The sequence below is a fragment of the Chelonoidis abingdonii genome, chromosome 16, assembly GCF_003597395.2.
Source record: "Chelonoidis abingdonii isolate Lonesome George chromosome 16, CheloAbing_2.0, whole genome shotgun sequence".
In the NCBI taxonomy this organism is placed as follows: Eukaryota; Metazoa; Chordata; order Testudines; family Testudinidae; genus Chelonoidis; species Chelonoidis abingdonii.
In genome coordinates, this window is record NC_133784.1 from 20,639,577 (window position 1) to 20,666,384 (window position 26,808).

Genomic DNA, 26,808 nt, shown 5'->3' on the forward strand with positions numbered 1-26,808 from the left:
GGCCTTGCATGGCTGCTCATATTATCTGGGTGTATTAGCAGAGCGCTGTGCTAATAAAACAGAGTGGTCTGACAAACTGTGAGTCCTGAGTCTAACTTTGACATCACTAAGGCTAAGATTATGTCATGAAGGTCGCAGAAGTCACAGAATCCATGACTTCCAGCGACCTTCGTGACATTGGGGACCCCGCAGCTGACCAGTTGCTGCCGGCAGTAGGGGACCCTGCAACAGCCCAGCCTCCGCGGGCGACAGGGGACCCTCTGACAGGACCCCTCGCAACTAGCTGGCTGCTGCTGTTGGTGGCAACCGCTGAGCTGCCCAGCTGCTGCACTGGCAGGGATCCCCCCACAGCTCCAAGCCACCAGTGGCAGAGGGACCCTAGAGCTGCTTAGGGGCTCTGGCAGGGGTTCCCCTGCAGCTCCCAGACATTGCAGGTGGTGGGGAACCCCTCCCAGCCACTAGGCAATGGGGTCCCTGCAGCTCCCAGCTGCTGCGGGGGGTGGGAGGCAGGATGCTGGACCCTTCTCTCTCCCCATTTTGTCAGGGATGTTTTTAGTAAAAGTCAGTGATAGGTCACAGCTTCCATGATTTTTTGTTTATTGCCCATGACCTGTCACTGACTTTTACTAAAAATATCCATGACAAAATCATAGCCTTACTCACCACCACCTCCTGCAGCACCGACTGTTGTTATGTGATGTCTCCCATCCCAATACTGACCCACCCCAAGTCTGCTTAGCTTGGGAGAAAGGCTGAGCTTGCAGCAAAAGGTGGCATGTCTGAGAGAATCCATGCACAGCTTGTCCCTCCCTGCCCAGCCAATGACTCCAGCGATTGTCTCCAGTACGAGAAGATGGGCAGGGAACAGAAAACAGCCAGAGGAAACGAGGTACCGAGTCCAGCATGTGCCTATCTCTCCCGCTAGTTTTCTGGCCAGATTCATTTGTGATCGAGCTCTGAGCTGTCCCTTCCTCTTCAAAACCCAGCAGGGACTCACCTCAGCTGGCCCCAAATGCCCCAATCTCCTGCTCCTTTTGTTCCTATGCTCTCCGCCTCTCTCCATGCCATCTCTCACCTGCGGGTACAAGGGCCTCAGCATAAGGCCAGCCTCCCTGTATGCCTCCACTTCCTAGTCTCATTGGAAGATGAACTCTTCCTCCACTCCCACTGGCTCCTGGTCCCCCTGTCCCTGTTTGAGATGCAGTTTGAATTGACACACACTATGCACAGTAACGCTGGGTTGTGTTTTGTCTCTCTCCCCATCACACACACACACAACTCGATTCTCTACTCCCACTGGCTTGGCTCCAGTGTGACCCCACTGACACCCCTGCAGTTTCTCTTAGTTTACAGGGGTTCACGAGCCCCTGGAGCGGGAGAGAGAATGGTAACGTTTCATACCTTCCTGTTGCTGCCGCCATCCTCCGTGAGGTTAAACACTGGCAGGGTGCCGGTCACCACCAACCCCAGGCCCTGGACGTAGAAAGGAAATGGAACCAGTCAAGCAAGCTCTCAGACACGTTTGCTCTGGTCTGACAGCTCCTTCGCAGGCTCCGTGCCACTGCTGGCCTGGGCCCATTGCATGGCTGGGGAAATCTGGGCTGGGGGCAGACACCACAGAACGGAGTAGGTGAGCTGTAGTACTGAGCCCTGGGGTCCACTGTGCTGATGAGGATCCACTACCTGAGTCTGGCTTGACACACTTCCCACCGTGAAGTTCTCAAGGGGGGTTGCCATGTGGTTTCCTTTTGGCACCAGGAGAGCGACTGTAAATCTACCCTGACAGTTCTGAGTCTTGTGGGGGGTAAATTCCAGTTCTGTCCACATGCCACAGGACCACCAGGTCCCTGCCAGGGGCTAGCAGCTCCCAGCTCTTTGACTGAGGAGCCTAAAGCATTATCATAACCTCCTGCTTATTGGAAACTGAAGCTAAACGTCCATGGAGCAGCACTGAGAAAGCAGCTGGGGGAGGGAAAGGACAGGTGGGTGCGATGGGGAAAGGGCTCGCTTGTGTCTTGCTTACCAGAGCATCCTGATAGACATTGGTCCATTGAACCTGTTTTGCTTTGTTCCCTGCCAGGACCATGGGTCTCCCCAGCACGTCCAGGTACTCCTGCAGACACAAGGAGAGAGGCCACCTGTGAGACAGAGACAGGCATTCCCCCTTCCCCTGTCAGAGATGAGCACACACAGCCCCAGCCCTGCTCGGAGCAGTGAGAGGAGAAACGCTGGCTCATATGCAGGGCTGACAAGAGAGTGGGGGAAGCTGGTACAAACTACTGGGGCCCGGCGGTTCGGAAGGGGGCCTGGGGCCCAGCTTTGTCGGCCCTGTTTAACCAGTCCACCTTTGCTGTGGTGCCCTGTGACGATACAGTTCTGGCAGGACCGAACTGAGAGTGCCAATTCAGGACCAATTGCTCAAACAGGACAGTAACAGCCCAAGGCTGGGGTTTTTCCACCTCTAAGGCAAACCAAACCAGCCAGACAAAAATGATTTGTTTTCACCCCACTGGCTAACCACAGTCAACAAGAAATTTCTAGACCTCCAGTGTCCCAGATCCCACCAGTCCCACTCGTCCTGGAGATGAATGGTTATGAAACCAACCCCAAGAAAAGAAAAAGATTCCTCTCGATCTCCAAAGGACCAAGCCCCAGATCGGCGTTATATATCACATCAGATCTTACCCACAAATCACTGCTGTCCAATCCTCTAGAATCTAAATCTAAAATTATTCATAAAGGGAAAGAGGTAGAGATGAGAGCTAGGATTGGTAAATGGAATCAATTACATACAGGATGGCAAAGTCTTAGTTCAGGTTGTAGCAGTGGAGTAAACTGCAGGTTCAATCAAGTCTCTAGAGACTCCCCGCTAGGATGGGTCATTCAGTCCTTGTGTAGAGCTTCAGTTTGTAGCAAAGTCCTCCAGAGGTAGGAACCAGGACTGAAGACAAGATGGAGATGAGGCATCAGCCTTATATGGCTCTTCCAGTGTAAGAACACTTCTTTTCTTACTGGTGAAAATTACAGCAACATGGAGTTTGCAGTCACATGGGCCAGTTCTGCACATCCTGCTGAGTTACAAGGCGTATCTGCCTCCTCTCAATGGGTCAGTTGTAGCTGATGGTCCTTAATTGGCCATCAAGCAGCTAAGCAGAGCTAACACCAACTGTCTGGGTGTCACCCGAACTACAGCATCAATTTGAAACAGACAGTATATCAGCCAATACTTTATAACTTCAACTACAAATGATACAGACATACAGACAGCATAATCATAACAGAACCCATACACTGGTCGTAGACACTCTTATACCTACCTTTACATAAGATTTGTGCCACTACAGGACCTTGGTTGCAAACCATGTTCTACTATGTCCAGTTTATATTCAATAACTCACACCCCCAACGCCAAATTTTGATGCAGGAAGGGATGACACAAACATCCCTGACTGCATCCCAAGAGCCCCCCATGCTTGGGTCTGTCTCACTACAGCTAGTATTGGGCTAGAGGCCGTACCAGTGTATAACAGAAATGGTTTATCAAAGTCATGTTCAATAACATGATTGAATCTCTTTACAAACTCAAGGTAAAACTTAGTTTGAACAACATTGGATTGAATCTGCTTTTGCCTAACAGAATTTACTGGCTGATGAGGTGGGCTCTCTGCGCTAACAGCTATTAGCAAGTCTTTCTTCTCCCTGCCAGCCAGGTAATTTGCATTAACACAAACACTAGCTTTTAATTTCTTAGCTGCTACCAATTCCAAGGCTGGACTCTGTCTTACAGAGATACCATACAAATCCAAAGGGTCTGAGAGTGAGAGTTTGCTTGCTCTCCCCTGCATCGTCAAGCCTTTATCCATAAAACTATTCTGCTTTGAAACACCAGTAACCCAATCTGTCCTCAGACCGTGAAGCATAGACTGCTCACTCACAGAATCAGCATGGACACATTCCTGTTCCAACACCATTGTCTTCCCAACCAGCTGGTCAAACCCAGCCACTTGGTTATAAGGCTGCTTAACTTCCTTCACAGCTTCTACTCCATCTGAGATCTTTTCAAAGCTACCCACACTGGATCTTTCAAAGGGAAAGTCAGTGGATCCATTCACAACAGAAAATTTCTGGCTGTTAGGAACCGAAACTTCCTTGATTAAATCACTTTCACACCCTTCAGTTACAGTAAACTGCTTGCACAGGTTACCAGGAGGGTTCCTTTCCCTATGAGCTTCTTTAAGCAGCAATTCACCCCTCTCAGAACTTCTGCCCTTACCCTCTTCACCTAGGACTTGCTCTAAAGGAACACTTTCCTGAGCCCCCACAGACTCTTTCTGGGTCTCACTTACATCCAGAAACACCTCTGGCCCATCAGGCAGATTCCTACACAATCCCCTTCCAGGCAAACTATAGACTTTCTAGATAACAGTTTAGAAGCCTTCTCCTTCCCTTGGCCATGAAGAAGTTCAGGAATCTTTTCCTTCTTGCTACAAGTTGTCAAACTGTCATTAGGTAACACAATTAAATCACCTTTTTGCTCTCCTTGTGCCCTGGCTAGGGTGTCACTCTGAGCAGACAGAATTGCTACACCCTTTTCCAACCACACATTAGCAACTGGCAAACTACAAGAACCAGAATTGTCTGGTCCCTGGGATTTTGCTAAGACACTAACTGGATGCACCCTAGTTACAGGGCCATCCTCCCCAGCAGACACAAACTTAGGACCATTCCCTTCCTGGGCTTTAGCTGTATTTACAACCAACTCCGAGACAACTGAATCACCCTCAACCATCGCAGGCTGAAAGGCACCTTCTGTCTGCTCCACAGACACAGAAGAGCCAGAGACACATTCTCCTTCACCAGACACACAGCTTAGGATTTCCTTTCCCTTGTCCCAGCACACCGGGCTGTTTACACACAACTGCTTGAAGACTGAGATAGCTTCCTCCATAGGCAAGTCAATACCCCTGACAGATACAGGCACATTTCCTTCACTGTCACATTTCTCCACACAGGAAACAGGTAAGGGATACGGACACTCATTTTCCACTATTTCTGCCTTCCCAAACTGCTGACCAGATAAAGCCATCAGCTCACAAGGTTGCCTAGGCTCCTCCAAGCTTTCCCTACCAGGCACATTGCCACTCCCAACAGATAAGCTGCTGCTTTTTTCACCACACTGAGCTACTTCCAGTAAATCACAGTTACCCATTTCACGTTCACTTTTACAAGCTGCACTAGCCACCAATCCATCACCCATCACAAATCTACCCTCTCCTTCCTCAGTTAGGGCTTCCACCTGACCATTTACTTGAATCTGCTCCTGAGAAACATTTTCCTCCCCCATGAGATCTTTTTGCTCTTGATCTAACTCCAGATTCACTTCTGAGACATTAGACAGACATCCAGAAACTCCATTCACAGACACACTGCCTTCTTGCACAGACAAACCTTTGGAGCAACCCTTCTCAGGCAAACCATTGCCCACAATAGACACAGGTGTAAATTCATTCCTGTCTTGTGACTGGTTACCCGAACTGAACAAAGCTTTAACATTTTCCCCAATTAAAAGATCTTTAGGCAATAACTTCCTTACCCCAGCTATAACTTCATGCTTAGCCCCATTCCATTCAAGGTGGATTCTGGCTAAAGGCACACGGACAGTAAACTCATAGAGGATCACAACATTCACATTCTGATTTGGTAAATAATCTTCCTTTTTGACCAGATCTGCTTTAACAAGAGTGATGTTAGATGCCATAGTTTGCCCTAAACAGCTTTTACCATTGACTTTTACACTCTCCATGAATTTTCCATTACCACTCCCATACATAGCACTGGCACAATTTATGGAGGCACCTTCTACTGAACACACAGTAACAGCATTTACATAAAAGGTGGCAGTGTTGGGGTACATTTGGTTACACCCAGACAACTGCTCAGAGTTATACAACATACCAACATTGTTACAAACTGGACTTTCAAGAGGATACAGTTTCTACTGTTCTTCCATTGCTTTTTTGACTTGGAACTGGAGTCTAGCCGTCTTCAGTTGCATCTGTCGAGTTTTCTCCTGAGCAGCCAGCAGCTCCAGACGCCCCTCACGAGCTTTTTCTTCTCTCTTAGCAGCTTCTTTCTTTCTTTTATCAGCCTCTTTCTCCAGCTGGGCCAAGGTTTGCTCCTCTTCCATACGAATTTTTGCCAGTTTTTTCTCATGTTCAAACTGCAGGCTGTCCATCAGGGCTTGCAGTTTCATTGCTTTTGCTGATTCTTTTTGTCTCATGGTCACTGATTTTTAACCAACCAAACTCTCAATCCCAATTTTCAAATTTGGATAGCGTGGGGTTCTGACCCAAAGCTTAATTGACCTGGTTCTATGGATCCAAGCACTACTGTGATGATGTGGTTCTGGTGGGACCCAACTGAGAGCGCCAATTCAGGACCAATTGCTCAAACAGGACAGTAACAGCCCAAGGCTGGGGTTTTTCCACCTCTAAGGCAAACCAAACCAGCCAGACAAAAATGACTTTGGTTTCGCCCCACTGGCTAACCACAAATCACACAAGAAATTTCCTTAGACACTCCAGTCTCCCAGTATCACCACCAGTCCCACTCGTCCTGGGGATGAATGGTTATGAAAACCAACACCCCAAGAAAAGAAAAAGATTCTCTCGATCCCAAAGGACCAAGCCCCAGATCCAGGTCAATATGCACATCAGATCTTACCCACAAATCACGCTGTTGCCAATCCTCTAGAATCTAAAATCTAAAGATTTATTCATAAAGGGAAAGAGGTAGAGATGAGAGCTAGGATTGGTTAAATGGAATCAATTACATACAGTGATGGACGTTTTGCTTCAGAGCTTATAGCATATGGAGTCAACTGCAGGTTCAAATTCAGTTCTTAGAACATCCCCCACTGGGATGGGTCATCAGTCCTTGTGTAGAGCTTCAGCTTGTAGCAAGTCCCTCCAGAGGTAGAACCAGGAGACAAGATGGAGATGAGGCATCAGCCTTATATGGCTTCCGTGTAAGAACACTTCTTTGTTCTTACTGTGGAAAATTACAGCAACTGGAGTTTGCCTCACATGGCCAGTTCCTGCACATCCTGCTGAGTTACAAGGCGTATCTCCTCCTGCTCAATGGGTCAATTGTGATAGCCTGATGCGTCCTTAATGGGCCATCAAGCAGGCTAAGCAGAGCTAACACCAACTTGTCTGGGGTGTCACCCAGAACTACAGCATCAATTTGAAATACAGACAGTATACAGCCAATACTTATAACTTCAACTACAAAATGATACAGACATACAGACAGCATAATCATAACCAGTAACCCATAACCTGGTCTTAGACACCTTATATGACCTCCTTTACATAAGATTTGGTGCCACTACAGGACCTTGGTTGCAAACCATGTTCTATATGGTCCTAGTTTATATCAATAACGTCACATGCTCGAAAAAAAATTTTCACCGGGGCCCGAACCCGATCTCGGAGGCCCTGCTCCTATGCAGAGTATGTGACAGAGCTCAAGAGGGATCCCTCCACCTTTGCTTCCTAGAGGGATCCCTCCATCCCTGGCTATTCCTAGAACTGGCAGAGACGTGGGCCTTCCTGCTTTCGGTTTCTTAGCCCTGGTCCCATCCTCAGTCCCACAGTGTCCACTTCCATTCTAGCTCTCCTGTTGGAAATGGCCAATATCAGCCAGAGGGACTCTTAGCTGGGGGTTCCACCCAATCCCGTAGCCTGCCTGGCTGATCTGGGTGTGGCTAAGTCTTTGTCTCGTCTGGGGCTCGGCAGGATGAGAACTGCCACACCAGTATTTCCCCTTGAAAGCCTGGTATAGCAACCCTGCAACATGGTCGACTGCCTCCCAAGCTCCCCCTTGCTGCCAGGAGTGGCTCTGCAGTACCCTGCCTCAGTTTCCCCTTCATTCAGTAACTCCATAGAGATGTGTGTCCAGTAACAACACCCCTCCTTGGGGGCTGGTTTACTGCCATAAAATAAACTCAAACATAAAGTCTCCTCTGCCCTACTCTCCCACAGGACCCAGCCCCCTTCCTTCCAAGACCTGTTTGCCTTTTTAGAGTCCCAAGCTGGGACAGCCCCTCTGCTCTGGAAGCCTCTTTCCTTCCTGCCGCATCTGCCAACCTCCTGCAACGCCTACTCGCTCCAGGCCTCCCCAAGGCTGGATCAGGTCACCAGACTCACTAACCACGTGTCAAGGCTGATGCCCCACTCTGGCACTATGAGTGCAGAAGGTAGGGGCCTGCAAGGATTCTAAAAATTAATACTGGCCACTCCAGGCTTGTATTAAACTCCCAAGGTTATGGTTTTTCTCTGATCTTGGCTTGGTAAACGCTGCCGCCACTCAGTGAAAACTGCCTCTTTCAAATCCTGGAAAAACTCACTTGGGAAGTTTACCCTGAGGACCCTCGGCTTTTCCACCCTTCCCTTGGGGAAGCTGAGAAAGAAAACAAACAAAAGGGAAACCCAGCTGTTGTCACCAGCTAATTGAAAAACATATGCACAGACTTTTTAAGACACAAAACCAATCAGGTTTTCAAAAAAGGTAAATATTAAAAAAAGAAAGGAAACATCTGGAAAATCAGCTATTGCTAAATGTTACAGAGCAACTGAAAAGGCGTTAAACACTAGGAATGGCTCCTTGGGGTCCAGCTTAACATTACAAAAAGAAAACAAAAATACCTGAGCTTAACATAGAGGAAATCCACATGCCAAAATAAAGAAATAAACCTGATGGCATCTATCTTAACATTCCCTGTCCCAGTGAATCCTTAAAGGTATGGGAGTTAATTTTTCATACCTAGTTCAAACTTTACATAGCATTCCTGCTGCCCCTGTCTCTTCAGCCACAAGAGAACGACCAGAGACAAAGGGGAAGTTTTTCCTCATTTTTTAAAAATTCTAGCCTTCCCATTCGCTCTTTTGGTCAGGTGCCCACTCCCTTTCCTTTACCTGGGGGGCTCAGTTAACGCTTTATAGGTAAAGCAAGCAGAGAACAGCCACCAAGAGGGACTTTATAGCTAACCCCCCACCCCCTTCATTTATCACACCACATGACTGTTATTCTCTCCACCTGGGAAGGAGACTTAAACTTGGGGCCCATCTCCACTCAGATGCCCTGTGACAGACCCAAAAACTGGGTGCTCCACAAGGGCTTTCCCACCCAAGGTTACACTCATCAGTGAAGCCTTGCGACTGCTCCCACTGTACAGATGGGGAAAGAGAGAGAGGCGACGACATGCCCAAGGTACACAGAGTCAAGGGCAGAGCCAGGAATGGGACCTCAGAGTCCTGCAGTCCCGCTTTAACCACTAGATGACACTGCCTTCAAATGATGCTGTTGAGCTGAAGGCAAAGAAATCCCCTTGGAGCTGGACTGCGCACATGGGGGCGGATGGGGGAGGGACTGGCACTGGACAATTCTTTCTCTGTCTCTTCTACTGTCACCATGACACCCGCCTTTCTCTGGGCATGCACAGGCTCTGTGTCATTGCAGGGTCCTTCCTTCTGCCCCCGGCCGGCAGAGAACCATCCAAACAAACCCATCCCCCCACCAGTGCAACGCCGGACATTGACAGCAGCACAGACAAGCATTCAGCATTGACTCAGGCACACAGGTCAAGGCCAGTTTTGGGGCACAACCTGAGACTCCTTAAAGGGGCAGGATTTCCAGTCGATGGGTGCTCCCCACCCAGGCCCCTTTGAGGAGTCTCAGGTTGAGCCCCCCAAATCACTAGCCCCTTTTGAACACCTAGGCCTGAGCATGCAGCATGGGGAATGTTTGTGGGGGAAGTCTCCCGCCCCTACTTCTGGGAAGCAGTGTGGGCTAGAGGATAGAGCACTGGGTTGGCATTTAGGAGATCTGAGTGCTGTTCCTAGCTTGGGCAACTCACAGCCTCATTCTGTGCCTCAGTTTCCCCATCTGTAAAATGAAGATCATGGCACTGCCCTCCTTTTGTAAAGCACTTTGAAATGTGCTAATGGAAAGAGTGAGATACCAGTGCCCACCTCCCCTCTCATTCACTCACCCTGTACTACCCCCATGGCAGCACTCCTGCTCTATACTGCTGTGACAGAGAGCACACCCAGGCGCGAGGTGGCTCCCATGAGAAAGTAGTTTTTTGTCCTACAGGCTCGGTAAGGATTTAAGCAGCTGAGCCCCACCAGCGCTGCAGACCACAGCGGAAGGAGGGTGTTGAGGGGAGCACCAGGAGTGATGCGAACCACCTAATCCTTTCTAAATCCTTTCTAAACCAGGGTCTCCCTGGGTGCCAGAGTAGGGGGAACGAATGGGGACAGACTGGAGGCTCTGTGCTCTCGGCCACCTGCCCAAGTGCATTAGGGGGCAGTGCTTGCCAATCAGCCCTCCCTTCTCCCCAAATCGATTAACCCCTCCCTGTAGGTTGCCATGGAGAGAGCAGCAGGCTGGAGCCTGGGCCCTGAGCGGGCTGTATTCTTTCTGGATGACAAGAGAGAGAAGCAAGGAGAAGGCATGGGGCAGGAGAGAGCCATGCAGCCAGAAAGAGAAAGCATAGCCCCTAGGAGAACACCAGGGATGGCATTAAAGCTGTATCCTCGCTCACTGTTTACCCAAGTGGGAGAACTATCTGTCTAAGCTGCTTATATGGCCCCTGTCATATCTGGGCGCCTGACACTCTTTAATCTATTTATCCCACCCCTATTCAGCAGGGCAGGGCTGGTATCCCCAATCGGAAGCTCAGTGTTGCATGAGACAGAGCAGGGAACCGAACTCTGGTCTCCTGCCAGCGCTCTGACCACTGTCTCTCCACTCAGCTGCAGCACCGGGTCATTGAGCCCTGCTCTGAGCAGACCTGAGTCCCCACAGGACAGCAATGGCACAGCTATCCGGCGGCAACCCTGCGGAGTTGTTTAAAATTAGAGCATTGGAGGCGAATTCTGAAAGAAACCGACCTCTGGTGCCTTACCGCTGTGGGTACACCCCACTCTCCATGAGCACGCAGATCCGCACCCGTGCCAACCAGTTGGAAACAAGAGTGCTAAGGGCATGTCTTCCCTGCAGCTCGTGTAGATGTACCAAGCAAGCTGCGGTGCAGAAGCCCGAGTGATTCCACAGGGTTCCAGGCAGGCTCGTGCAGCCCACGATGGTGCCTGTGTTGCCATGGTTTCAGTGCTCCAGAACCCAAGCAAAGCAAGATTCAGGCTAGCTCAGGTCCATCAACATGAGCGGCAATCCCAGCCTGTGCTTGCAGTGAAGATACATAGTGAGAAAGGTTCTCAGCTCTGCCACAGATACCCTGTGAGACGCTTTGCCCCGTGCCTTTCCCCGCTAGCACAGCCATGGGGGACTGGGAGGAGGGATCTGGCTGGACAGGCAGCTGTGAGTATCCTGTCGAAATGGGATTGAAGGGTGGAGATGATCGCTGGCTGGCGAAGGAAGCAGCAGGAGGAAGCGGAGGCAAAGAATGGAGAAGAGGGAAGCAAGCGCCATCAGCCACACGGAAAGAATTCAAAGCAAATGGCAAATTCCAGCGCAAAGCAAGGCCACACAAGAGACACCCCCTCCGCTGTGGTGTCCGGGCCATACTGGGCCCTGGCGCAGCCCCATAAACTGCCGGCTGGCAGCGAGTCTCCGCTGGCCAGCTGCTCTGGGTGTGCCATGCACTGGGTCACACAGCTGGAGGGCTGGCGGGGCTGGGAGGGATATTCCCATGTTCCAGTCTGAGTCGGAAACGTTCACTGCAGGCCAAACACTCTGAGGAGTGCTGGGGGGCTGTGCCAGAGAAAGGGAGGGTCCCAGGCAGCACCGAGGGCTCAGGGGTCTCTCTCTGCCCCCTCAGGCTGCCTCCCTTTTATGCTTGTCAGCACACCTTTGCACAGTGACTCTGCATCACGGGGTGCGTCCTTGCCCTGGGAGGCAGCATTAGGAAGTGGCATGACATCACCACGGGCCCCCGATGCGATGCGGCACTGTGGAAGCGTACGGTTCAATAGCTAGCTCTACTGCAGGCCTTGGGCCCATCACACCCTCTCCTTCCTATGCGCCCAGCCACATCTGGGACTCCCTCATTTTCCTCAAGGCCAGGCTGAGGGATATGGGACAAACCACCAAACTCTTCTGTGAGCAGCACTACAGAAAAGAGGTAGGGACAAGGAGCCACTTCTTCCAGAACATCCACCCCTGGCCTCCCAACCTGTTTACACTGCCCTATGGGCCCCCTAAGAAAACCTACAGCTGCACCATGTATGAGGGGCCTTCTGGCAAACTGCAGGGCTGCAAGATGCAGCCCCATCCCCAATTCCAAGTGATCACTGGGTCAAGAACCTGGCAGTGACCCCATCAGAGTCCAGTGGGAATGTCATCAGGGGAGATGGATGTGATGGGGAAGTCCAGCTGTTCACCATATGCAAGGACTCAGCATGGCGAGGTGTTGGCCAAGCCCTTCCAAGTGATTGTGGAGGAGTCTCTGCTGAATGGCTCTGGATGGCCAGGAGCACCAGGGGTTGGCCGGGATGGGGATGAGGATGAGAATGAGAATGGCTCAGGCACCAGCTCAGCAATTTTCCGAACTGTGCTGGCAGAGCCCTGAGAAATGTCTTGGCTGTGTGAACGCCAGTTGCATATGATGTTCATGTTACTCTGCACCCCGGGGTGGGAGCAGGAATTGAATCAATGGCCTCTGGATCTTAAAAGCAGGAGCCTCAATGGCTGGAGTGCAAAGATCTGACCCAGAGCCATGTTCAGCTCAGCAGCCTCTCTCTGGCCCAGCCACCACTGGAGTGGGTGCAGTCCCACTGCGCGATGGGTCGCGGAGGTGTAGTGAGGGAGACGATAACCGCAGATGACGCTGGAGGACAGGACTGGTTGCCCAGCAAAATGGTGCCTGGCTCATCACATTCTCATCAAAACTCTCAGTTCCAATGGGAAGGTTTGCCCGAGGGACGACTGTAGGATCAGGCCCGTGGTCGGATCAGACAAACAGTAGTCCAGAGCATGTCCAAACGAAAATGCTGGTGATTTAGCTTGTTGAATGTGGGGAGCAGCAGATGCCAATGAGCCCAGTAATGTGACGTCTGTCACTAGCACCGCAGCTTCAGTTTACTACCCTCTGTTCCAACCAATCTACTCTGCCTCACCCCAGGCACTAAGAACGGGGGACACAAATGGCTACATTATCCCACCCGAGCAACCCCTCTCAGAGCCATTACATGGATGGAGATTGACATTTCAGGAGAAAGGCAACAGACTCCAAGGCCGTCTGAGCTCAGATTCAAGACAGCGGTGCGCTTTGTGTTAGTGTGGTTCTGATCGTGTTTTACACTTAATTTCAAAGGGATACAATTACTGCTCTGCAGCCGAGACGTTAAATGCAGAGAACGGATGCCTCTGAGAAATGAATGCATTGTAGCTCTGCATTGCTGGTTGGTCTTTTTAGTTGTTTTCTTGTTTCTGAGCTATTAGGGGCTGTGTTTTCAAGCTGAGATTCTCATAAAATCACCTGACTCCAGGAGCTAGGAGGTGAAGGAAAACATCAAGTCTGTAAGGCTTGTAATCCACAGATTCCAAGGCCAGAAGGGAGCGCTGTGATCATCTACAGTGGCCTCCTGCATGGCACAGGCCAGAGCCTTGCCCCACAATAATTCCTTTCGAATTAGTGCAAACTTTAAAAAAAACAAATCCAAATCTTGATTTAAAAGTTGCTAGTGACGGAGAATCCAGCATGATGCTTGGAAAATCATTCCAATGATCAATTACTCTCACTGTTAACAATTTACGCCTTATTGCCAGTCTGAATTTGGTCAGCTTCATCTTTCAGCCACTGGACTGTGTTAGACCTTTGTCTGCTAGCCTGAAGAGCCCATCAGCAAATAGTTGTTCCTCAGGAAGGTACTTACAGACTGTGATCAAGTTGCTCCTTAATCTTCAATTTGTTAAGCTAAATAGGTTGAGCTCCTTGGGTATGTGGACCCTGCAGCCTTCCTCCATGCAGACAGACCCGCCTTGGTAGGGCTCACGGTAGTGTGCTAAAGACAGCAGTGTAGGTGTGTTGGCTTGGGCTGCACCTGGGGCTCTCAAGGCTAGAGGGTCAGGTGGGCTGGAGCTCCCAAGCTGTAACATCCACACTGCTATTTTTATGCACTAGCGGGGCTGGAGTCTTTCTACCCAGGCTGGGAAGCTCATGCCAGTGGCAGGGCAGATATACCCTATGAGTCTATCGCTATAAGGCAGATTCTCTCGTCCTTTACTCATTCCTATGGCTCTTCTCTGAACCCACTCCACTGTATCAACATCCTCCTTGGATGGTGGGACCCAGAACTGGACATCGGATTCCAGCAGTGGCTGCACCAGTGCCAAACACAGAAAGAGAGTTGGCAATGCTACTCGAGAGAAAAATTTTATAGATTGCACCTTTACTCGGGCCAGGTCCTCGGCAGCACCAGCTCAGGATATGGCCCATGATTTTCAAACTGACCACGTGTCACTTAGGACCACGACAGTGCCATGCAACATTTCCTGAGCATAACCCCCTGCTCTGCTCACAGCACCCATCCCCTACTGGACTGCTCCGTACCCATACAGGGCTCCCCATCTGTCTCATTCTCCATTTCCACAGGATGGACCATACCTACATCCTACCCCAGAGTCATAGGATCAGGGTGTGGGGAGCACATGGCACCAGGACCCTATCCCAGGATGGGATGGTGGAGGGGACAACACAACACTCAAACCCTATTCCAGCATGGGGGCAAGGGGTGAGGACACCAGGACTTTATTTGCTCCCAATTCTTGCTGGTTTCCTTTGAGAATCCAACACGTCAGCTGCAGAGAAACCAAGGAAAGGCAAAGGGAGCAGAGAAATGCCCCCACAGGCAGGGCTGGCTCCAAGCACCAGCCCAGCAAGCAGGTGCTTCAGGCGGCCAACGGAGGGGGCGGCACGTTGGGCTCTTTGGCGGTAATTTGGCAGCGGGTCCCTCTCGGAGCGAAAGACCCGCCACCGAATTGCCGCTGAAGAGTGAAGCGGTGGTAGAGCTCTCGCAGACTGCGATCACGGCTTTTTTTTTTTTTTTTCTTTTCCTGCTTGGGGTGGCAAAAACCCTGGAGCCGGCCCTGCCCACAGATGAGAAGAGAACCAGGGGAAAAGCAGAACATCCCCAGCCATTCAGCGAGGCAAGGGGACAGGCCAGCCCCCAGGGTCCCATGGACAACCTTGTGCAACCAGCTGAAGCTCGCTCACTCTCCCATTCATTTTCCCCCTCCCTCTTTTGCCGCGTTGTTTTGCAATTGTCTGGCTGGAAGGCCTGGCCGAGCTGTGAACGGAAGGCCACTAGCCCAGCCCGCCAGCCCCATTTGCCTGGAGCTAATAACTTGTCCCCAGCTCTCAGTTGCCATCTGTCACCGTGAACAGCCTGACAGATCAGCTGGCGCCGCTCGCTCCGCTCCATGTGGATTAAAGTACGAAGTTTAATAACTAGCCACTTAAGGAGGGAAGGGAAAACAAGATCCAAGAAGTGGGCCATTCATTTCAATAATGCGGCTCATCAGGCCCTGTGACGGGTACCTGGTTTCTGCCCTCCTTTCCCAACATGGACTCAGGTCATGCTGAAATGGGTCTGGGGGCCCCAGCTGGGCACCCCATAGATATCTGCCTGCATTATGTACTCAGTAATTCAGGGTGCTTGGGGGTTTGGCCCTGGGAAAGATTCAAGGCTGGGACAACAGGGCGAGTGGGCTGCAGGTGTGGACTGAGAGGCATCTGCAGAACAGGGTGGAAGGGCCAGGCAGGGTTTGCAGTTTGCAGATTTCATAGTTCCCATGGCCAGAAGGGGGCACTGTGGTCACACAGGAGATCAGACTAGATAACCTCGCCCAGAGAACGTCCCCAGAATAATTCCTATTGTACCAGTCCAGAGTCCAAGGGGTAGATGAGAGGTTCTACAAAACACAGTCAATCTGGATTTAAAAATCATCAGTGATGGATCCGCTGTTTTTGGGGCATGAGGTGAGAGAGGAGACATTTCTCCCGGTGAAGTCCGCTCGGATCAGAGCCAGCTCTGGCCCTTTGATTTGACTCCCTTTGGCCCCAGTCCTGGGGAGAGGGAAGTCCCTGGGCCCCTGCCAGCACTGGCACATCTGTCCCCACACTTCTGAGGCGATGCTGCCCGTGTGCCAGAGACATGTTCGAGCTCCGCTGCAGGAACGGGGTAAAACCTTCACCTGCAAAGGCTGTGTCTGCACTAGCATTCCCCGCTTGATCTACCACCACTGCAGCTGGCATGCTGGCAGCTGTGGGGTAGAGGAGGCGCCAGCAGTATTCTACCCCTGTGCTCGGTGCCATGCTAGCTAGCAGGGCAGCAACAATGTTGGCCGCCGGTGTGCGTCAGGGCTCTTACTCTGGGGCAGCACTGGTACTGGGGCAGCAGTGGGGGATTCCAGGGGAGAAAAATCTAGTGCAGGCCCAGCCAGCCCCGTCCAGGGGCAACATTACCGGGCTCGCTGGCAGACAATCCAGTGGCTGGGAGATGAAGCCAGCTAAGGACAACCTGGAAAGAGGTGCCTATGTGTAAGAATGAGGGCGATTAACTCCCGCTTTGGATTGGCTTCTCCTCCATCAGCTGGAGTCCTACCCCAGCACTAGGCGTCTCTCTCAGAGCCCAAGCCACTAGATCCGATGCAAGAACCCCAGGAGCTTGTTCTCTAGCTTGTGTCATGCAGGAGGTCAGACTAGAGGGATCATTTGACCTTCCCTCTGAGTGTATGTGTGCTGGGGGCCCAGGGCGGCTCCTTACCTGTGTGTTGATTCGGATGGCCCCAATGGAGGGAATTTCGAAGTAGTAACCTATGCAGAAAAACAAAGCAGGGAGCTGTAGAAACATGCCCATTGTGCACAGCCTGGTACCTCCGCATTCGCCCTTTCCCCAGTGCCCTCCCTCCTCACAGCCTCAGAGTCACTGAGGATATGATCCCAAAGTCCCACGGGTACCACCTTCAGGGATCCCTGAGCTAGAGCCCCGGGCCCTAGAGACAATGGGCCCTGGGTGGGGGGAAGGAGTCAGCAATGGAGTGGGGAGCAGGATCCCCAGTCGCTCTCTTTGGATTGAAACCAGGGCAGGATTCTGCAGGCAAACAAACAGATGGGGCTGTGGAGAAATGAGACTGAAAGGAGCTGTAAGGGCCAGAACAAAGATTGAAACCTACAGGGAAGGAGCAAAGGGCATGCACAAAGCTGGGGTGGGTGGAGCTCAGGGCTGGCAGAGCAGAGGGCTGTTGGTAGGGTGACCAGATGTTCCGATTTTATAGGGACAGTCCAGATTTTTGGGTCTTTTTCTTATATAGGCTCCTATTACCCCCTCATCCCGATTTTTCACATCTGCAGTCTGGTCACCCTAGTTGTGGGTTAGGCGTGATGGGCATGGGCAGAATTTATGGGTGGGAGCCCAGGTCTGGGACAGTGGGGGGGCGGAGGAGCTGTGGATTAGGATTAAGAGGCACCGGCAGGGCTGTGGGCATGGGGGGAGGTATAGCTCAGTGGTTTGAGCACTGGCCTGCTAAACCCAGGGTTGTGAGCTCAATCCTTGAGGGAGCCATTTAGGGATCTGGGGCAAAAATCTGTCTGGGGATTGCTCCTGCTTTGAGCAGGGGGTTGGTCTAGATGACCTCCTCAGGTCCCTTCCAACCCTGATATTCTATGATAGCAGAGGGCTTTGGGTTGGGATTGAAGGGCATGGGCAGAGTTGGAGGGGAGGGAGAGAGCAGGCCTGGAACAGCATGGGTGATGCAGGTCCAGAATGAGCTGTAGGATCAGGCCCATGTGGAGGAACCTGAGCCGAGCCACTCTCCCAGGCTCTGCTGCAGCTAGCACCAATGCTGTCAGTCTACAGAGCATGCCACCCAAAACCCTAGGAATTCAGGAGGCAGTTTGTAAAGTGCCCCTCCCCCACATTAGATAACAGCAAGGCATCAATCAGCTTCAAAACAGACCAGTGATTTGGGGAGCCTGTCAGTGGTCACTTTTGATCTCCTTGTGGCAAAACCAAGTGACACCGTAATCCTGCCTCAATCTCCCCTCCATTGCTGGAGCGATCACTATCTAGCCTGCCTGTTGATTTTTTGCTATAGCCTTGGCCTTCTTGCCAGCTCACTAGTGGTTCTAATCCCTCACAGAGCGTTTGAGTCCCATGGATCAGGAGGCCAGTCACCCTTGGTTCGGGGTGTACAGTGCGGGTCTCTTCAAAGCATGGCTTGCTGCTTCAAGCCCTTAGTAAAACCCTTTGGTGGGTTTCGCACGGGAACCCAGAGACTCTGTCTGAACCCATCAGAATCACCCTGGGCTCTGCTCTTTGAGAGGATCCAGTTTCTTGGGTAGCATCTCACCAGTCTCTGGTTGAAGGCTCCTGCTCCTCGGCCTCTCTGGCAGCCACCCCTCCCATCCACTCCACAGCTCTCTTATTTCCACAGCCCAGCTATGAGGCCAATCATTAGCCCAGCTAAGCAGGCAGGCAGCTTTCCCTAGTAACCCTCCAGCAGCCAAGACAGCAAGACATGTGCACCCCACGGTGCTGAGGCCCAGCATGAATCCCCTGAAAGAGACCAATTTGCAGAGAGCGGGTTCTCTGCATCCACTGAAAAATCAGGGGGTCTCAGGCTCCCAAAATCACGGGTCACTTTCCAAAACCTTAGCACCCACATGCTGAGTGAGATGCAGAACTGAGACCTCACCCCAAGAGTCTATTGCTGTAACTGCTGGGCGCCCCGTGTTCCCACAAGTGAGGCGTGGATGGGGGCCGATAAGCCATAATGAGCATTACCTGCTGTGGGGCTGCAACGTGGTAACTGAGACTCACGTGGGGCTAAGAGGGGTGAGGAACAGACACTGTAGGCACGTGGTGCATGAATTCCCAGACGTGCTGGGAGGGGAGAGGGCACTGAGAGGATAGCTGAATTAATGCTAGCCCAGGGGTTGATGGGTGCCCGCGACTGATACAGCCAGGTAAGCGGGAGTGTTTTAGCTTCCTACTCCAGATTTGAACCTTAGCGTTCATAAACTGAGAAGCTAGCATGAACCCTCTAAGCTTAATTACCATCTTAGATCTGATATCGCTCCCACCAGCCAGGAATTTCCAGGGCCTGACTCCCTCGGGTCTCCCCAAAACGTTCCCTGGGGGACCCCCAAGACTCAGATGCCTGATCTTACAACAAAGGAATAAACCGTCCCCCTGTCCCTCTTTACCCCCTCCAGGCTTCCCCTAGAAGATCAGCTTCAAGTCCTTGAAACACAACCCGAGAGATAAGTATCTCTCCCCCCCCCCCTTCTTCCCCTGAGGCTGTTCAGATCTCACCCTCCGTAGATCTAACACAAGAAATTCCCTTCCTTCGTTTCCTTGCCTACCCAGAGAAACTCAAACAGGTCTTAAAAGAAAGCTTTATGAAAGAAGAAAAAACACATAAACATAGTCTCTGTATCAGGTGGACAATACAGGGTCAATTACTAAAAGAAAAATATAATAAACAGCCTATTCAAAAAGATACAATTTAAACATTCCAGCAAACTACACACATGTAAATACAAAAAAAACAATAAAAGCTTACTGTCTTTTCTACCTTTGTACTCACAACTTGGAAACTGAAGATTAGAAGCTTGAAGATAGAAAGATCCCTCTCATAGCTGAGAGACAGACAAAAGACACAGACCCAAACATTCCCTCCCTGAGCACTGAAAAATCCAGTTTCCTGATTGGTCCTCTGGTCAGGTGTTTGGTTCCCTTTGTTAACCCTTTACAGGTTAAAGAAACATTAACCCCTGGTCAGGGATGAAGGAGAGCCAAAAGCAGTGTGGGCTAGGGAAGAGGCAGAGACGGGAGGCAGCAGGCAGAGAGGAGGGAGAGAGACTCGCGGGAATGGAGAGGTGGAGAGGGAGTATCCTTGGCAGAGGCCGGAGCCAGGAGGCTGCTGAAGAAGCCTGGGGAAGGGACACACAACAGGCTCAGGGAGTGGAGGTGTGAGTGCAGGGGGGTAGAGCAAAGGCTCCTCATGGCTCCCCCACAGAGCAGGCCATAGGAGAGGGCTTGGGACTGGCAGATACATTCGTCAGGCGGGGAAAGAAGTATTGGGCTGATGGCAGGAGGGGAGAGGGCTGTGCCAGGCCGAGTGGGCAGAGCCCTGTGCCAGGCCTCTCCAAGCAGTGTGTGGGGAGTGGGGGACTAACTGCCCCAGCCTATCCCTGGTCCTGAGTCAGCTCCCGAGGAGAGGCTCACTGCTCCTCAGGGCCTAGTTGGCTCCTTTGCTCATGGAACCCCACCCCCTCAACCCCACTCCTGGGCAGCTCTGCTACAGGGTGAGGCCCTCCCCATAATCTGCTCCATGCTCCCATTCTGCACTCATGGCAGTGACCCCCACAAACAGCTCCCCTACTCTATTTGGAGCATCTTGTGAATTGCACAGAGTGAGCCACAGAGTGCCGGGCCTGGCACCCTGGCTCCTCACTGGGCCCTGTACCCCAAAGTGCCAGAGCACGAGGGGCAAGACATCAGCCGGACCCTCCAGTTAAACAACGTAGCAGCAAAGCCACAGCCCTGTTCCTCGGAGGTTACATCTGTTTGCAGTGGGCAGTGCCATGCAATCATCAAGCGGGGTGAGCTTCCCCACAACAGTGCCCTGCCCATCCTGTTCAGAGCCCGGCCGGTAGGAGCTGCCTCCCTCCCCTATTTGCCCCACTATTCATGGTGTGCTGGCTATTCCCCCCCAGCGCCATCCTACTTACCTTTGTTGGCACAAGCCATCCACTGCAGGGGGGTCACGTCATAGTTGTGCTGCCCCACTGAGAAGGTGAACACTCGCACCTGGCGGAACGGGAGGCAGGTTAGTAATGGGGGACAGAAAAACGGGATCTGCTAACTGCACCACGCGCTGGAATGTCTCACACCAGAGTGCAACGCCACAAGAGCTGGGGTATGTACCAGCTCAGGCTGAAGGCCCTCATTGAGCTAGCTGGCCTGGCTGGGCTTGGGGCACTGCAGTGCAGGAGCCCAGGGCTGCAAGCTGAAGCCAGACAAACTGAAACTAGAAACAAGGCACAAATGTTTCACAGCGAGGGCGACCAAGCACTGGAACAAGGTCCAAGGGAAGCAGTGAAAACATAGAATATCAGGGTTGGAAGGGACCTTAGGAGGTCATCTAGTCCAACCCCCTGCTCACAGCAGGACCAATCCCCAAATGGCCCCCTCAAGCATTGAACTCACAACCCAGGATTTAAGCAGGCCAATGCTCAAAACACTGAGCTATCGCTACCCCCCCTTCATCAAATGGTGTCTTCAAATCCAGGCTTGGCTGCCTTGGTGTTAGCCAAACCAGGTTAGCAGGCTTGGCACAGGGGCAACTGGTGCGGTTCTCTGGCTTGCGGGAGGCCAGACTGGATGATCCGATGGCCCCGTCTGCCCTCAAACTCTAGGAATCGATGAGCACAGCAGTGTGGTCTAGCGGACGGAGCATGGGACTGGGAGACAGAAGCTCCCAAATTATTCTTCTTCTCCTAAGGCCCCCACTTGAGATCAGGCCTCCCTGTACAAACACAGCGAGAGACGGTCACATACAACTGAAAAAGACGAGACAGGGACAATGAGCCAGAGAAGTGAAGTGACTTGCCCAATAGCACATCCAGGCAGTGATTGAGCTGGGAAAAGTGCCAAGATCTCCCGAGGCTCAGGCTTGTGCCCCTCTCCACTAGACCATGCTGCCTCTGATGCCTGCCCACCATTTCACTGATGGGTCTCCCGCTGATCCTATCTGTGGCCTGGTTCACTCCCTGTGTGCACCTTGGACTTAGGGCCAGCCTGGGGAAGGTATTTAGGTACTGTTCTGCTCCATGTTGCTATGTCTAACTTATTTAGGAGCCTGAGTCCCGTTGACTCTCAGTCAGTCAGTCAGTTAAGCGTTGCTTTGCTCAGCTGGGTTGCTCAGCTTTGAAAATGTTATTACAATCTAAAGCGAAGAAAATCTCGCTCCCCATAGACCCTTAGTCTGTAAGGTCCAGTATTTTCTGTCAATCTCTCAAAGCACCCCGATCGAATCAGCTTAGCATTGTTAGTACTGAGACACTTATTACTCTTGCTTTTACAGTAAATGCACGGGTGGGGGTAGGAAAATGTTTGACTTCCACCTGATCTAGACAGCTCTTTGAGCCAAGCAGCAGCTGTAGACTATTGCTCCCAGCATGCAACACTCTCTCTCTGTCTAGATTAAATTACTATAAAGTGGGTGCAAAACTGGCTGAAAGACGGTACTCAAAGTGTAGTTATCCATGATTTGCTGTCAGACTAGGAGGATGTATTTAGTGGGGTCCTGCAGGGGTTGGTCTCAGATATGTTACAATTTAATATTTTCATTAATGACTTGGAGTGGAGAGTGTGCTTACAAAATATGCAGGGGACACCAAGCTGGGATTGGTTGGCAGCATTTTGGAGGACAGGATTAGAATTTAAAACAACCTTGACAAATTGAAGAATTGGTCTGAAATCAATAAGACGAAATTCAGTAAAGACAAGTGCAACATACAGCACTCAGGCCTTGGCTACACTGGCGCTTTACAGTGCTGCAACTTTCTTGCTCAGGGGTGTGAAAAAACATCCCCCTGAGCACAGCAAGTTACAGCGCTGTAAAGCCCCAGTGTAAACAGTGCCCCAGTGCTGGAAGCGCGGCTCCCAGCGCTGTAAACTAATCCCTTCGAGGAGGTGGAGTACGTGCAGCACTGGGAGAGTTCTCTCCCAGCGCTGGCGCCACGACCGCACTCACACTTCAAAGCGCTGCCGTGGGAGCGCTCCTGCAGCAGCGCTTTGGAGTTTCAAGTGTAGCCAAGCCCTTAGGAAGAAAAAATAATCAAATGCACAACTACAAAATGGGGACTAACTGGCTAGGTGGCCGTGCTGCCTAAAAGGATCTGGAGGTTAGAGTGGATCAAATGGAATACGAGTCAACAGTGTGACGCAGTTGCAAAAAAGGTAGTATCATTCTATGCTATATTAACAAAAGTGTCGCATGTAAGACACAGGAGGTCATTGTTCTGCTCTGTCTGGCATGGTTGAGGCTCCAGCTGAAGTGCTGGGTCCAGTTCTGGGTGTCACACTTGGGAAAGATGTGGACAAACTGGAGAGACTCCAGAGAAGAGAAGCAAAAATGATCAAAGGTTTAGAAAACCTGATCTGTGAGGAAAGACTAAAAAAATGGGGTATTTAGTCTTGAGATAAGAAGATGGGGGGCGGGGGACACACACACCTGATAACAGTCTTCAAATATGTTAAGTGCTGTTACAAAGAAGACAGCGACTAATTGTTGCCCCCACCCACTGACAGTAGGACAAGAAGTAATGGGCTTAATCTGCAGCAACGGCGATTTAGGTTTGATGTTAGGAAAGACTGTCTACCTCTCAAGATAGTTCAGCTCTGGAACAGGCCTCCAAGGGGGTTGTGGAAAAATCCCTGTTTCTGGAGAGTTTTAAGACTAGGTTGGACAAACACTGTCAGAGCTAGTCTAGGCTGACCTTGGACTTCCTCCAGCTCTACATTTCTGTGCTTCTCTCCCATTCACCCCGTGTGGCCTAGCTCTGAGGGAGCAGGGCTGACAAGGGGTTGGGTCGGGCTGGAGGGCTTGCTGCTTGGCTGACCCTCCAGTCCTCCCCAGCAATTGAAAGGATGCTCGGCCCATGGAGGCTGGACTAATGAATGTGGAGCAGTTCCACTCCCACTGCATGGTCTGGGCTGGAGAGGACTCCCCGCTCCCCTTTGCCAAGTTACTGGGGGGGATGGATGGCGGTCACAGCGCAGTGACCTGCTGCCAATAAACTAGCAGGAAAAAGAGCCATCTGGGCAAAACCCTCCAGCCTCCTGGGGACTCCTCTCCCACGGTCCAGCAGCCCCCTGAGAGCACTTCCTGCTGATGGGACCGGGAGACTCCGAGGGGTTCCCATTCCCTTTCCTCCCAGCCCAGCTCTCCTGTGACACCTCCCTCTGTGTGCCAACAGCCTGGGCAAGGAGCTCTGCCCATTTCCTTCCCTGGCGCTTCAGCATAGGTAATAAAACAGCCCTGGCACGTGAGCTGCCCCATTACAGGGGCAGTGGCTCAGTGCAGGAGCAGGCAGGCTGGAAGAGCAGATGTAATAGCTCCCATCAAATGAGGTGGAATCAGGTGATAAAGCCGGTGGCTGTTTCCCCTTTCCTTGTAATGAGCTGGTACAGTGCCAGGCAGCTCCAGAGACTCACTCCCAGCCCCCTCGCAGAGCTTCTCACCTGCTCACTCTGCTACTTGTGACGGGCAGCCCCAGGAAGGGACGGAGGGAGCCAGATGGATGATACCATCTCTGCCCACCTCGCTGGTTCATTCAAAGCACGTCGTTCCCAGGGAGAAACCCCATTGCATTTCCCGAGTATGTCTTTGCCTGCTCTTCTGCCCCTGGCATGAGGCTCTGTGCATTAGATCCCTGTCTGGTGCTATGCAGGCACGACCCATTCACTGGCGGGTCCATCCCTTGCACCTCCAACCTTTTGTCCATCCTCTTTCCTCTGAAGAGGATGGAAAGGCCAGATCTCTCTGTAGCTCACAAGACTCCCCTGAGCTCAGAGCTGGGCTGCAGCAGCTCCACATTTGGCTCAGTGCCCCTGGGGACTCAGCCCTTGTGCACAGACACAAGGGACAGCACAAGGTAGTGGCCGTGCAAGCTTCCTCTCCGTTGTGCCTCTGGAGGGCCCCAACTTGAAAGAAAGCTCAGGCCTTGGCTATCCTGCAGGCTTGCCCTGGTCCCACCACCTGTGCAGCTGCAGCCAGATGGGGTTCACTGCAATTTGCATCAATGGATCACACCCTGTTTTCAGATCCCAGTGCAAATCACGGCTCCCCTTGCACATATTAGGGGTCTGCTCTGGTGGCTGGAATCTGGACAAATTCCAAGTCTAGACTGGCCCTCCGTCACCATGACCTTTAGCCTCTCACTTGAGACTGTAACCTGACTAATGCTGGGGTGGTAGTGGCTTTTGTGTTATGGATACTCGCAGCGGGCTGAGAATAGAGCCCTCATTTCACATACGACACCAAACTTCCACTGCACAGGGCTGACTTTTGGTCTCCAGCAAGCTTGAATCCAAAGGCTGCTTTTCCCACTCCCACCTCAGTGGAAATGATCACTGCTCAGCAGGAATCTGCTGGGACCATGACAGTCCCCACCTGCCAGACCAGCACCCTTTAACCCAGGTTTACCTTACACATGTGTAACGTAGCAATACGTGCACACAGCATCAAATCCTGCCTTCGCCTATCTCCTATGCAACCCCACTACAATCAGCCGGGCTGCATGGGACCGCCACCTGGGCAGGGCTCTGGGCTATATTGTTTAGCGTGCCCTCTAGTGGTAGCTCTAAATACAACACTTCTTAGTACAAGAAAGGCCTGATAGACTACCAAGTATCAGACAGGTAGCTGTGTTAGTCTGTATCCATAAAAACAATGAGGAGTCTGGTGTCACCTTAAAGACTAACAGATTTATTTGGGCATAAGCTTTTGTAGATGTTTTTTCACCCACGAAAGCTTATGCCCAAATAAGTCTGCTAGTCTTTAAGGTGCCACCAGACTCCTTGCTGTTTCTGATAGATTACATTACCCAGAATGCTTAACAGGAAGCAGCATGTGCCTGTCACAGTAGAGTGGATCAGTACAGCTCAGTGGATCGTTAGCTGCAAACCTTAGGTTATTCCTTACAAAAATGGATCCAAGGCCACATGTGTCCAATACTCCATGATGGGACCCTTTTCTCCAGGCAGTGGAACAGCAACTTGTTAGCCACTGTGCTCACAGTGAGCGTTGGAGAGAGAGAGAAGGTGTAAGTCTGTATTGCAGGATCTGCTCTTAAAAGCCAGGAGGAGGTTTCCCTGCCCCCAGCCCTGCTAACACAATTCACACACATCTTGAATCCACCCAAGGGGATGCTTTTGCCTTATCAGCCTGTCTGTTATCTCACTGGACCCTTCATTGCAGACCCAAAGAGAGTGAGAGTCTGTAGGTATGTAAACCTTAACTAGGGCAGGATATAGGCTCTCCCTCAGCCGCTCTGATCAACCCTCTTGGGGCCCAGATGGAGAGAGAGAGAGAGACTCACACTCGTCTGGAAACTGCAGAATACACTGAAAATGGACATTTAATATCAGCTTTTAAATCAGATGTGGGCAAACTACAGCCTGCGGAACCGTCCTGCCCGGCCCCTGAGCTCCTCCCGGCCTCTACCCCACTGGCCCCCATCCCCCGCAGCCATCCCGCTGCCTGCCTCTCCCGCTGGGCAGCATGGGGAGTGTCGCTGGCTCTGGCCCAGTGTTGCGGCTGCCAGTTCCTGCTGCTGGTAAGGGGACAGGGAGCAGGGGGTAAGGGAGCAGAGGGTCCTTGAGGGCAGTCAGGGAGGATGGGGCAGTTGGATGGAGTGGAGGTTCTGGCGGGGGGCGGTCAGGGGATGGGGAATAGAGAGGGTTGTGAGTGGGAGGCCCGGGAGACCTGTCAGGGGGTGGGATGTGGATAGAGGTCAGGAGGGGAGTCAAGGACAGGGAGCAGGAGGTGTTGGATAAGGGCATGGGATCCAGGGGGGCAGTTAGGGGCAGGGGATCCCAGGAGGGGGTGGTCAGGGGACGAGGAGCAGAGGGCAGTTGGATGGGGGTGAGAGTCTCAGGAGGATTGTCAGGGCACGGGGCTGTGGATAGGGGTTGGGGATTCTGAGGGGGGCAGTCAGGGGGCTGGGACCAGGCTGTTTGGGGAGGCACAGCCCTCCTTACCCAGCCC

The 26,808-nt window shown here is 51.8% G+C and overlaps 2 protein-coding genes across 6 annotated transcripts in view; one reads left to right on the top strand and one right to left on the bottom strand.

The window, feature by feature from the left end:
* CYB561D2 (cytochrome b561 family member D2) overlaps nt 1–26,808 on the top strand; it is a 532,125-nt gene that overhangs the window by 108,881 nt on the left and 396,436 nt on the right. The window lies entirely within an intron of this gene.
* CACNA2D2 (calcium voltage-gated channel auxiliary subunit alpha2delta 2) overlaps nt 1–26,808 on the bottom strand; it is a 638,569-nt gene that overhangs the window by 62,381 nt on the left and 549,380 nt on the right. For all 3 annotated transcript variants that reach the window (XM_075072870.1, XM_075072869.1, XM_075072871.1), the window contains exons 13-16: nt 20,765–20,843; nt 16,794–16,843; nt 2,024–2,113; nt 1,402–1,473 (exon numbers count right to left, since the gene is read on the bottom strand). In XM_075072870.1, the coding sequence (XP_074928971.1) occupies nt 1,402–1,473; nt 2,024–2,113; nt 16,794–16,843; nt 20,765–20,843 (291 nt within the window). The remainder of the gene's footprint in view (nt 1–1,401; nt 1,474–2,023; nt 2,114–16,793; nt 16,844–20,764; nt 20,844–26,808) is intronic.